Source organism: Leuresthes tenuis, unplaced genomic scaffold (assembly GCF_036924035.1).
Source record: "Leuresthes tenuis unplaced genomic scaffold, fLeuTen1.0.hap1 SCAF_12, whole genome shotgun sequence".
NCBI classification, from domain to species: Eukaryota; Metazoa; Chordata; class Actinopteri; order Atheriniformes; family Atherinopsidae; genus Leuresthes; species Leuresthes tenuis.
Window position 1 is genome coordinate 6,375,578 of NW_027325366.1, and position 12,662 is coordinate 6,388,239.

The 12,662-nt window shown below is 40.5% G+C and overlaps 1 protein-coding gene across 2 annotated transcripts in view; it reads left to right on the forward strand.

Annotated features, from left to right (window-relative positions):
• col18a1a (collagen type XVIII alpha 1 chain a) overlaps positions 1 to 8,237 on the forward strand; it is a 77,060-nt gene extending 68,823 nt beyond the window's left edge. For both annotated transcript variants that reach the window (XM_072397890.1, XM_072397889.1), the window contains 7 exons: positions 3,014 to 3,078; positions 3,202 to 3,330; positions 3,550 to 3,582; positions 3,675 to 3,989; positions 5,230 to 5,427; positions 5,636 to 5,751; positions 6,886 to 8,237. In XM_072397890.1, the coding sequence (XP_072253991.1) occupies positions 3,014 to 3,078; positions 3,202 to 3,330; positions 3,550 to 3,582; positions 3,675 to 3,989; positions 5,230 to 5,427; positions 5,636 to 5,751; positions 6,886 to 7,099 (1,070 nt within the window). In that variant the 3' untranslated portion in view covers positions 7,100 to 8,237. The remainder of the gene's footprint in view (positions 1 to 3,013; positions 3,079 to 3,201; positions 3,331 to 3,549; positions 3,583 to 3,674; positions 3,990 to 5,229; positions 5,428 to 5,635; positions 5,752 to 6,885) is intronic.
• Positions 8,238 to 12,662: the final 4,425 nt, after the last annotated feature.

Here is a 12,662-nt window from a genome sequence, read left to right on the forward strand (position 1 = left end):
GAGGTAGGGATTCAGTGTGGATGCAAATTTAGTTTTTGAGAGGTTTAGTTGGAGGTGATGGGCGTTCATCCATTTTGATATGTCAGAGAGACAGTCTGAGATTTGTGCTGAGACCGTGTGGTTGTCAGGTGGGAAAGACAGATAGAGCTGGGTATCATCGGCATAGCAGTGGTATGAGAAGCCGTGTGATTGGATGATCTGGCCCAATGAGGTGGTGTATATGGCAAAGAGAAGAGGTCCCAGTGCTGATCGTTGGGGGACCCCTGTGAGCAGTACTCACAATATGAACACAGTCATGAACACCAAAACATAGGCCAATATACAATCCCAAAACATTGGGACGTTGTGTAAAATGTAAGTAAAAACAGTAATGATTTGCATTTATGTCTTCAGAGATGTCCTCAGAGTCTCAGAATCTTTTGATTATCTTGTGTACTTTTACAATGATGAACATTATTTTGAAATGTTTGCAGATGCAATTAATGCAGACTGTTGAAACTTTGCCTGGCTTTACTTCTTAGAGACTCTTTCCAATTGTAGTCTTTTGTTGTCCCAACTTTTATGAAATAAGTTGCTGCTGCTGTGTCAAATTCAAAATGAGCTAATATTTTTCATAAAATAGAAAAATATCTTACTTTCAACTTTAGACACATTTTCTATGTTCTATTGTAAATGGAATTATTAGTTTATGACAAGCAAATCATTGCATTCTGTTTTCATTTACATTTAATTCAACATCCCATCTTTTTTTGAATTGGTGTTGGGACATTTCCATAAAGTCCCCCAGCAGGACAAGACTGGAGAGTGCTCGTCCTGCTGGGAGACTTCAATGCTCACATGGGCAATGACAGTGAGACCTGCAAGGGTGTGATTGGGAGGAACAGCCCCCCGATCTCAATCAAAGTGGTGTTCTGTTGTTGGACTTCTTTAAGTCCCATCTCCGGCAGAGCTTCAACCATATCCTGGGGGAGATGGAGGACATTGAGTTTGAATGGGCCGTGTTCCGTGCCTCCATTTTTGAGGCGGCTGACCGGAGCTGTTGCCGTAAGGTGGTCGGTGCCTGTCGTGGCGGCAACGCCCGAACCTGCTGGTGGACACCAGCAGTGAGGGAAGCCGTCAAGCTGAAGAAGGAGTCCTATCGGGCCTTTTTTGGCCAGTGGGACTCTCGAAGTAGCTGTTGGGTACCTGACAGGCCAAGCGGAGCGCAGCCTTGGCGGTTGCTGAGGCGAAAACTCGGGCCTGGGAGGGCATGGAGAATGACTTCTGGACGGCCTCGAAGAGATTCTGGTCCACCAACCGACGTCTCGGGGGTGGGGGTGTGAGGTGAAGCGGCGCAACAGTGTGTATTTTTCTGGGGATGAGGATGCTGAGGTGGTCAAGAAGCTCCTCGGTGGCAAGGCCCCAGGGATGGATGAGGTCCGTCCTGACTTTCTCAGGGCTCTGGATGTTGTAGGGCTGTCTTGGTTGACACGCCTCTGCAGCATTGCGTGGACAGGACAGTGCCTCTGGACTGGCAGATCAGGGTGGTGGTCCCCCTCTTTAAAAAGGGGGACCAGAGGGTGTGTTCCAACTACAGGGGGATCACATTCCTCAGCCTCCCTGGTAAGGTCTATTCAGGGGTACTGGAGAGGAGGATCCGTCGGATAGTCAAATCTCGGATTGAAGAGGTGCAGTGTGGTTTTCGTCCTGGCCGTGGAACAGTGGACCAGGTGGAAAGTGGAGATCCTTCCCCAAGTGGAGGAGTTCAAGTATCTCGGGGTCTTGTTCACAAGTGAAGGATAAGTGGAACGGGAGATTGACAGGCAGATTGGTGCCACATCCGCAATGTTGCGGGCTCTGCACCTATGGTCACAAGTTGTGGGTAGTGACCGAAAGAACGAGATTGCGAATACAAGCGGCCGAAATGGGCTTCCTCTACAGGGTGTCTAGGCTCTCCCTTAGAGATAGGGTGAGAAGCTTGGTCATCTGGGAGGGGTTCGGAGTAGAACGGCTGCTCCTCCGCATCGAGAAGAGCCAGATGAGGTCGCTCGGGCATCTGGTTGGGATGCCTCCTGGATGCCTCCCTGGTGAGGTGTTCTGGGCACGTCCCACTGGGAGGAGACCCCGGGGAAGACCCAGGACACATTGGAGAGACTATGTCTCTCGGCTGTTCTGGCAACACCCCCCTGGAAGAGCTGGAGGAAGTGGCCGGGGATAGGGACGTCTGTGTTTCTCTGCTCAAGCTGCCGCCCCCGAAACCCAATCTCCGGTGAAGCGGTAGATGATGGAGGGATGGATGGGAATTTCCATAAAATAGAAAATGATCTACAGACACATAAGACTCAAGCACATAATATAAAAGAATACCAAAACATCAAACTATTCAATGATAATGGTCACTGCTGGCGAAAATAGAAACAGTAATGGTGAAAACAATAATCGGAAACATAACATGACGCAGACAGCTGTACATGTCACCAAAAGGTTAAGAATTTTCTGGAATTCATAAAGTGAGAGCAGCTTTTAGAAAATACGGGGTTATGTTTCCAAAGTGAGAGCAGACCTTAGAGAGGGATTAATTCATTATTTTGAGTGAAAATTATGATGTCCCATGCTGTCCACAGGTAAAATGGAGACTAACAGAGAATAGCCTCTTTTGTTTGTTTCATGCCCATGTGCACAATAATTGTACAATAATCACAACCACATACATTACTTTTGAATTTAAACAGACGAATGGAGAAAATATGGAAAAAATTATTTTTGACCCTTATGATTGTGAAATGGAAACATCCCGACAGTCGTGATGAAGGTCAACCTGAGGACAGCTGCTTTATGAAAAGTGATTTAGTTGTAAACTGTGACATTGTGTGTTGAAAACAAGATAGCAGGTCACCATAGCTTTGGCAACACATGTTTAGTATATAGCAGCCTCATAATCCTGTTTAGAACAACAGTTTGCTGTTGACCGCTGAGACAAACTCCTCTGGAACCACAAGTCAAGTCAGTGATAAGCTTTTGTTTCAATTTAAAGCTGTCAGTGTTCCCGGACCTCCTGGCCCTCCGGGCCCACCTGGAAATCCCGGTCCCTCCTCTGGGGTAAGTGCCGTTTCTGCATTTGTTTGTGGTTGTATTGTGCATAGATTTATGTACCTGGTTAAATATGGCCTCCATTTCTTAGGAATTCAAAAAGCTGAACATAGTGCTTCTTTGTTTTCACAGGTTACAGTTTTGAGGTCATATGACACAATGATCGCTACTGCTAGACGCCAGGAAGAGGGCAGTCTTGTCTACATCTTAGACAGGGCAGACCTTTATTTGAGAGTGCGCGATGGACTACGACAAGTCATGGTACTGTCATCTACATTGTGAAAAATACTTTGAATTTTGTCTTATAAAACCATATAGAACCTTACCATATAGTTTTAATGGAGTTTGGTTAGATTTTCAGTTTCTAGGCTACTTGAAGAGAAGTTTCCAATGTTACTGTCTTGTCTGTAGTTTATGAGATTTTCATATGTCAGTTGTGAATTTATACTAAAAGCATTAAAAGCTGTTTCCCCTCCTCAGCTTGGAGATTACAATCCTTTCTTCAGAGATCTGGTAAGTTCTACAGAAGAATTAAATAGAGCAAACATAGCTTTAGTATTTACTAACTTCTATAACCTCTGAATATTTTTGTTTTTCGTGGAAAGGAGAATGAAGTGGCAGAAGCCCAGCCTCCACCTGTGATTCTGTACCCCCAGTCCCAAGACCAGTCCCATAACAACGGAGCGGGCCATTACTCCCAGGGTGGTTCTGTCATACGACCCATTGAGCCTCCACCTCCTGTAGATCCCAGATACCCCCCACAGTACGAGCCTAGATTCCCTGACCAGACTTACACGGGTCAGACAGATGGAAGATTAACCAACCAGCAGCCTGACAGCAGACCCCCTGTCACTCCACAACAGCGACCCAACCCACCTGTGCCCGGGCCTGCTGTTAACGTTGAAACATCAGGATCAGGGGTGAGAGGAGAAGATACACTGAATATCAAATTGCCATTTTTATGGAGATCATTAGTATGAAATATTATTATAAACTATGATTAGTTTATCATAACTCAATTCCAGATACAGAAATCGTGCCCATATATTTCCATCTAAATTGTCCCATCAGTACATAAGCTAAAAAAGTTTTCATGGTCCGATTAAATGTTATGAAGCATACATGTGTTTGTATTGAAAATATGTGAAAATATCATATCTGAACATAAAAACTCATCTGTTCCCCCTTAAGTGAGGCAATAGTCTCAAGTAAACAAAAACACATGACATATTACGCTGTACCTTTATTTACTAAACAACAAAGTAGCATTGTTATTTTCATAACAGATGGGGTGTAATGACAAATACTTTGACAATCGTCTTAAATGTAAGCCAGCCAGTGAATGTGTCAACTAGATATACTATATTGATTCAAAATACATCAGTTGCATAATAACAAAGCTATAAATTCTAGTTTTTTTACCTATACTTTTATATTTGACTGGATTTACATAAAATACATATGCACCCCTGTGTGTAACAGCAGTGTTTGCTTTGCTGTAATCCTCAGATATTTTTGATAAGCCTGTAAATGTGCTATTATAATTTAATTGAAAATTGACAGTGCTATTAAAACTTTAAGCTACCCCTCCACCTCCCCTCCCCCTTCTCCACCCTAATATGGGAACCAGAGTATAAACACTAATCCTCCAATGTTTTACACTGGTTAAGAATGGCCTCAGGAGAAGAAGGGAACAATGTAAGTGTGAAATTGGGCATCTCCATAACTCTGAAGCCCTCAATTTAGTCCAACCCTTCCAGCCATTCAGTCATTGTCACATGTGACTGTCTGAACTCATAGTACTTTTGAACTATGACGTATTGGATCTAAATATTTAGATGGAATACTTTTCAGAGTATCTCGCAGGTAGTTCACATAAAACTAAGGACCAAATCTTTAGTTTATCCTTGCAGTGTTTTTCATGTAGTGGCAGCAATAGAAATATAATTTGCTTTTTTTCTTTTAGCATGTTTTTCTTCAAACATTTAAACTATAAATATAATATAATATAAATATAATACAAAAGTAACCTCTATGTCCATATTCAGCAAATGTTGCAAAGTTAAACTTCAAATTCTTGTTCAACAACAAAAACAGGCCAAAGAAAGGTTGCTATGGTAATATAAATCACTTTTTCTTTTCTTCTTCTATCTTCATTAGCTCCATCTAATTGCCTTGAATGCCCCTCAAACTGGTAACATGCGAGGAATTCGTGGTGCAGACTTCCTGTGCTTCCAGCAGGCTCGTGCTACGGGTCTGAAGGGAACCTACAGAGCCTTCCTCTCCTCCAAGCTTCAGGACCTCTACACCATCGTCCGCAGGTCGGACAGGGACACCATCTCCATCGTAAACCTCAAGGTGAGACACTACCACAGGATAAGTGGCAATATTATCACTTATTAACTGGAGCAGTAATATTTTACTGTCAAATTTGATCGAAAGAATTCCTTAACAGTAGAGTGTTTTTTCTGCACAAGTCTTTCATTTTGTGTATCTTGCTTCTTTATGAATAAAATCTTAGTAAGAAGTTAAGATAATGCGCTGTTTTTCTTTCTCTTCCTTTCAGAACCAAGTGTTGTTTAGCAGTTGGGAGTCTATCTTTGGAGATGATGCCAGTAAAATGAGGGAGAATGTACCCATCTACTCCTTTGATGGTAGAGACATCCTCAGGGACAGTGCATGGTGGGTCTATGCTAAATATTTGCAGCTTATATTAGTGAAAAAACAACTCATACTTCTGACACATTGGGGTAGTGACATTAGGACCATTGATTTAAGAAACTGAACAAACCAATAAAGAATGCTGAATCTGTGCTGGGGACTGCTGTGATGGCCCTGTAGCTGACTCTGTGTTGGGAACTGCTGTGATGGCCCTGTAGCTGACTCTGTGTTGGGAACTGCTGTGATGGCCCTGTAGCTGACTCTGTGTTGGGAACTGCTGTGATGGCCCTGTAGCTGACTGTACTGGGGACTGCTGTGATGGCCCTGTAGCTGACTCTGTGTTGGGAACTGCTGTGATGGCCCTGTAGCTGACTCTGTGTTGGGAACTGCTGTGATGGCCCTGTAGCTGACTCTGTGTTGGGAACTGCTGTGATGGCCCTGTAGCTGACTGTACTGGGGACTGCTGTGATGGCCCTGTAGCTGACTGTACTGGGGACTGCTGTGATGGCCCTGTAGCTGACTGTACTGGGGACTGCTGTGATGGCCCTGTAGCTGACTCTGTGTTGGGAACTGCTGTGATGGCCCTGTAGCTGACTGTACTGGGGACTGCTGTGATGGCCCTGTAGCTGACTGTACTGGGGACTGCTGTGATGGCCCTGTAGCTGACTGTACTGGGGACTGCTGTGATGGCCCTGTAGCTGACTGTACTGGGGACTGCTATGATGGCCCTGTAGCTGAATGTACTGGGGATTACTGGGATGGCCCTGTAGCTGACTCTGTAAAGAAGAATGCTGCACAAATTTCTGAACATAATGGACAATACAGCACATCCTCTACACATCATAGTGTCAGAAGTTTCTTCAGCTTCAGTGCAACAGTACAGTAGAACAGTACATAAGGTCATTCCTGCCAGCAGCAGTAGCAATTCATAACAAATGCTTGTGAATCATTTTTGTTACTCACAAAGAACAAGAAAAAAACCTAATGAAACATTCCAACTTCCATTTGGGATTAATATTTTTTTAATTTAATTTAATTTCAATTGATTTCACTTTTGATCATTAAATGCCACACCCTTGCGTGACATGTAGCTGTTGACATAGTAGCAGCCTTTGCTTCCATGGCTGATTTTCTGTTGTCTATGTACCCTTTCAGGCCTGAAAAGATGGTTTGGCATGGAACAAGCAGCAAAGGCCACAGAAAAACAGACCACTACTGTGAAACATGGCGGGCAGGCGACCGCGCTGTGACCGGTCTGGTGTCTTCACTTCAGAGTGGCCACCTCCTGCAGCAGTCACCCAGAAGCTGTTCGGGCTCCTACATCGTCCTCTGCATTGAGAACGCCTTCACATCACCCTCCAAAAAATAAATCCTGTCCATCCTCCTCGTTTGTTTGTGTATGTTCTGGGGCCTAGTTAAACACTTTTTGTTTTTCATATCAAAATATTTTTTTTTCTTTTTTGTCACATTTCCCAATAACGCAGCTTGTAAACATGTGGTATCCGGTGAACTGACCCTGTGGCACTTTGTCTGGCAGGGACGCTCCCTGTCTGTCCTCCCCTCCATAAATGCCAAAGAGATGGGTCAAGCAGCGGAATGTCCTTATTCTCGAGGGCATTGGCACATATTTTCTTAAGGGGACAGAACAGCAGCAGAGTAGAAACCCAGCGTTCTCAAATTGTATCACTTTTTTTTAAAAAATCTGTATATTAAAAGGTTATCGTGTGTTGTTTTTCCAATATTATGTTTTACCTTTTGAACTATTTTTTTGTTTGTTCATTTGATTTTTTTGGTATTGACATTTCATAATTCTTTCCAATTTCAGTGTAGAATTTGGGGTTATAGTGGGGTACAGCAAACTTTCAAGGACTATTCTAAATTTTAAAAAGATAATAGATATTTATTTTTAAATGAAGTTATGTAAGGTCAAAAAAAAGAAAAACTGAAAGAATACCCTCATTTATTTTCTACACAACAAAGACATTTAATTTTTATTCAAAAGAGCCTTTGATCCGAAACTGTGCCTTATCACACACCGAGGGTTTCTTTTCACAGTAAGCTTAAATTGTAAACCATTTTAACATTTTTGCATTATTCTGCAACTATGGAAATGTTGCTGTTCTTTTGCCCACACGCATTCAGATGCTGGTACTTTTGGACACAGATGATAATGATATGTAACAATAATACCATGTTCAGAGCATAAGATTCCTTTTGAATGTGAGCGTCATGATTCTAAAATGATTCCTTGCTCTTTTGCCACCTTATAAAACCTGTCAGTGTATAAGCTGGAAACATTTAGTCTGCTGCCAATATTTGTCGGAATGATTGCTGTCTTGAGTGCTAGGGGCTCCGTACTAAGGAGAAAGTTTCTGCAGTTGCCCTCAATTTCCGACACCATCTTGGCATTCAACTCTACCTTTAGATATTTTTTTTTGCTTTTCATAACAAACTGCAATGTACTGTTTCACCCAGGCACTGAATTAAAGACTTTTTACAAACAGTAATATGATATACAGTACAACTGTCTGCCCTGCGTGTTGAATTCTTTAGTTGTTCATCGAAATATAATCATCTCACCCAGACTTATGATATGACCATGATACCTCTTACTGTAAGCTGCCCTGACCGACTGATTTAATGTTGCACTCTAAGGAGGTTTCTGATGTCATTTACTTTAACACAGATGGTGATGAGAGGCGTTGAAGACGCCTCAATCATGCATGTTCTCAAAACCACAGTGTCCTGAGAGATAATTAAATATGAAATCATGAGTAAATAGTTGATGTTATGTATGTGTGAAAAGACATTGGCCTGTGTTCATGTCATACATGTAGTAGTAGTATAGCGGTAGTATTGTTTGCAGTGTTTTTTTTTTTATTATTACATTTTGTATTTATTTTAGTTGTTTATCCTCTTTTTCTGCAGTTCTTACTCAGACAGACAAATGGGGATTACTTTAAAGATTAAGAAAATATATTTTGTACTGAATAAAAAACAGTTTTCATGGAGCTGATTTAGCGAGTGAAAGATAAGAATATACTAAACATATATCCTAAAACGTTTGCAAAAGATACTGTAAATTTAGCATTTTAACAATCATAAGAGTGCAGTTGTAACCTGGAAGAATGTTGGAAAAAAAGTTATTTCACACATTGATACCTGTGTAACATCCTCACACAGCAGATAAATGAGGGGGATCTACACATGTTCCAAACTAGAACAAGGAAAGCTTATTAAAAAAAAGGGCTATGATGGTTTTCCTGGTAACTTTATGAAGAGTAATGATTATAATATAGATGCTTTTGCTCCCATTTTGCCAAAAGTATATCAGGAGGTTTTGAAGAAGATTGTGTGCCACCATTAAACTTTTGTCTTTCAGTCCTAAGAAGGATACAGATTAAAGACCCATCTAAATGTATATCCGTTTGCCTACTGACTTTACACCTTATATATCACCCACCAAATATTATGTAATTTAATCTAATGGGCTTAATGAAGAACAGATCGACTGAAAAATGCAAGGGAACTTTGACAGAGATAGTCGAGAAAAGGCAGGAGAGTGGGAGAGAGAGTGGAAATGAGAGGCAGGAAATGGCCACAAGTCGAACTCGAATAATGGGTTGGCTAAGTGAGGACTTCCGCCTCTATTTGTTGGATGTACCAAGAAAAGTGTTATGTTTATGCTGCTGAGCCAATGACTGCAGTGCAATTTGATTAGATGTTGAAAAAGTTTTTTGGACTGGACTTTCCTCATTTGTTTATCCATTTATCTAATTGGGACAGTGCAAGTTGATGAATGTTCTTACAAAAATACATGATGTATACAATCTGTATTACTGGTAGATTGACACCCGTAGTCCCACAGCAGGTCCAAAGAAATACCCATCCCAGATTGATGGAATAGACAACATCTGTCTTTAGCCCTAGATAAGGCATGTAGGAAGAAGTGATGTTAACTCATGGTTTATTAACATAAACCTGTATAATTTCTGTTAACCTTGTGAACACACTCATATCAGGTATAAAGTCCAAGTGTTTTATGAAACTGAAATATAAAGTAGCTGGTTCTACAAATTTAAAAGACTGGGGGAACCCCACCCTTCTTCTGTTTGCATTTGGGTCCTCATTTGAACTAACCATGCATTAACCAGCACACATTAGAAAATGTCCCTCCATCTAAGAGTGTGGGCAGAGGTTCAGAGGGCAGAGAAACTCATTCTGCTTTGTGTTTCTCAACAAAGACTTCCATGTGGGGATCAACATCCAACCCTCAGTACAGTAAGAAACTTGGTTAAAGCGTTGAATAATTCATTCTTTCACAGTACAGTACCACCAGTAGAACAAAAGAATAAGTGCAAGATAAGTGTTTCAAGTATCAAAAATGGGACTGTCTCAGAACAATGTGCCTATCTACATGATATTTATCTGTCTTTTAAACATCATCTCCTTCCTTTTCTTTCTTCTTCTGTCTTATCCTCCCATGCTTTTCTATCTTTCTCTTTGGGCTCTTATACATTGTGTTGACATGTTGTTATGAAAGTGTTGCTTTTGTTTGGAGAAATTAAGATCGCAAATGAGAAGAGATAGTGTGTGATATGTAAAAGTTAGCATTGGCTTTTTATCATAAATATCCAGTGTTGGTCATCTTACTTTAAAAAAGAATTAGTTACAGTTACAAATTACTTCTCCCAAAAATGAATTGAGTCATTAAGTCAGTTACCTCATTGTAAGAGTAGTTAGTTACTCAGCAAAGTAAATGTGAGTTAATTTTCATGTTTAAGCTATTACGTTTTTTAACATCTTTAACATTGAATATATTTATATTAACTGATTGAAGAATAAAAACAGAAAATACAGTATTTTAGAACATTTGGTATTTATTTGAACTCAATACATTGCAGCCTGCCATATTACATGCATAGAAAAAAATATATAAAATAAATATTGAAAATGAAAATTCAAGTGCAAAATTAAGAAACATGTGGAAACTTGGGTAAATGAAACTATGGAGAAAATATTAGGAAAATATGGCCAATAAGTAGTGCAAATCTCTGTAACTGTATATTAGGCCTACAGCACAATAGACAGAACACTATATTTATATATTTTGGCTTGAGGTTGGTCAGCAGCAGCAGCAACAAGTGCCATGTTTGCATGTGTTGATGTGAGGTGCGTCATAAGATTCGAGTTGCTTGAGGCAGACGTGGATAAAGTCTTTTTTCCTGGGCATAGCGTGCATGTTACATAAACATTATTGCCTATAATTAAAATGAGTGAGAAATAGAGTCGGTACTTCCAGTTTGAGGACGCTGGCTTTGAACTCCCCTGGTTCATCGCCATTGTCGCTATCCGCCCACCCAGCCAATCATCATCGCATTTGCAACGGCGTCATCATCCCCACCCCTGTTCAGCTGATGTGTGGCCAAACCGACACCTTGCTTCATTCAACCAATAGTAACGCGCCACTTCACATTCTCAGTAACGGCAATGGCGTTGAAACGTTGATAAAAGTAATTAATTAGATTACTCGTTAAAAAAAAATGCTGTTTGTAACACCATTATACTCTAACGCCATTACCAACACTGTCAATATGGGCTCCCTTCCCAAGCACTCATTTCCTACAACAGGGCTGTAGTTCACAAGGAAGAGCAGTCACCCACCAATAGGAAGATTTTAGTTCGACTCCAGCTGCCCCAGTGTTGAAGACACTGAACCCCACGTTGCTACCAATGCATCCATTGTATGAATGTGTATAAAATGTGTATATAGACTAAGACATGCTGTATGAGTGTGAGTGAATGGGTGAAGCACCATATAGTGTTGAAGCGCTTTGATTAGACTAGAAAAACTATACAAGTACAGTCCATTTACCATTTACAACAAACAGCCAATCAGAAGGAGCTGTCTCACTGACAGCCACAATAGTGATTTGCACCAAAAAAACACAGTCATTCATCAACACACCAGATGCGCCTGACTGCTGATAGTTGGTATGTGTATAAGCCTAAGCCTATACTTGATTTTCCAGATCCTGATGGAAAGTGTTGTTTCCGTGAAAAGTGTTGGCAATTATAACACCTTATTTTTTATTCCCCACCTTTGCTCCTATGTTGCTGTCCTCTCCCTCAGACCATTGTTTCAAAACACAGTTGTTTTCCTTCATAAAAGTACCCCATAATCCTGAATAAATTGTCAATTGATCTACAAGAAAAAATTATTTCTGGTGACTTTTGAAATTAGGTCATTTGTCATACGTGATGGCTTATAAAATCAACTTAAATCTCTTCCTTAAACTTAGGAGGCATTTGTGATGGTATAAAATTAAGGAGATTAATTCAAATGACTCAGAGTCTATCTAAATTGGTACTTTAAAATGATCCCACCATATCAGGGTTTCCAAGCTTTAGACTTTAGTAGTTGATGGTATCCTGTCATTAATACGGCCAAACTGTAATGTGTCAGCTAAAGTAAAAGATAAGGAGATCAATTACATAATTCGGCTGTATAAGTTATTTTTACTACAACTAATTCAACAACAAAGTTTTTCAGTATTTCAAGTACTCGGCAGAGGTCTGCCATTGTGAAGCAGATTTTCCTCTACAGCAAGGTTAAATATACATCTTTAGAGATATATGATATATGCTAAAGGGAAGTGGAAAAGACAGCACTTAGCTAATCCATTATCTTAAATTAGTTTTGGCTTGTCTCTTTATAACCTTCTTCCTTTCAGTATCTCCAAATCTTAAAAAGGACTAAGTCCCATTACATCTGTTTGATCATACAAAGACAGATCCTGGAGATTTAACTACCATGACTTGTTTTATTTATCACTGCTAGCAAAATTAATAGAGACATTCCCCTCCCCCTAAGTTGACAAATTTTCCCTCGGTTCTAATTAAATGTCTGTGTCACAGTACAACAGCATTTC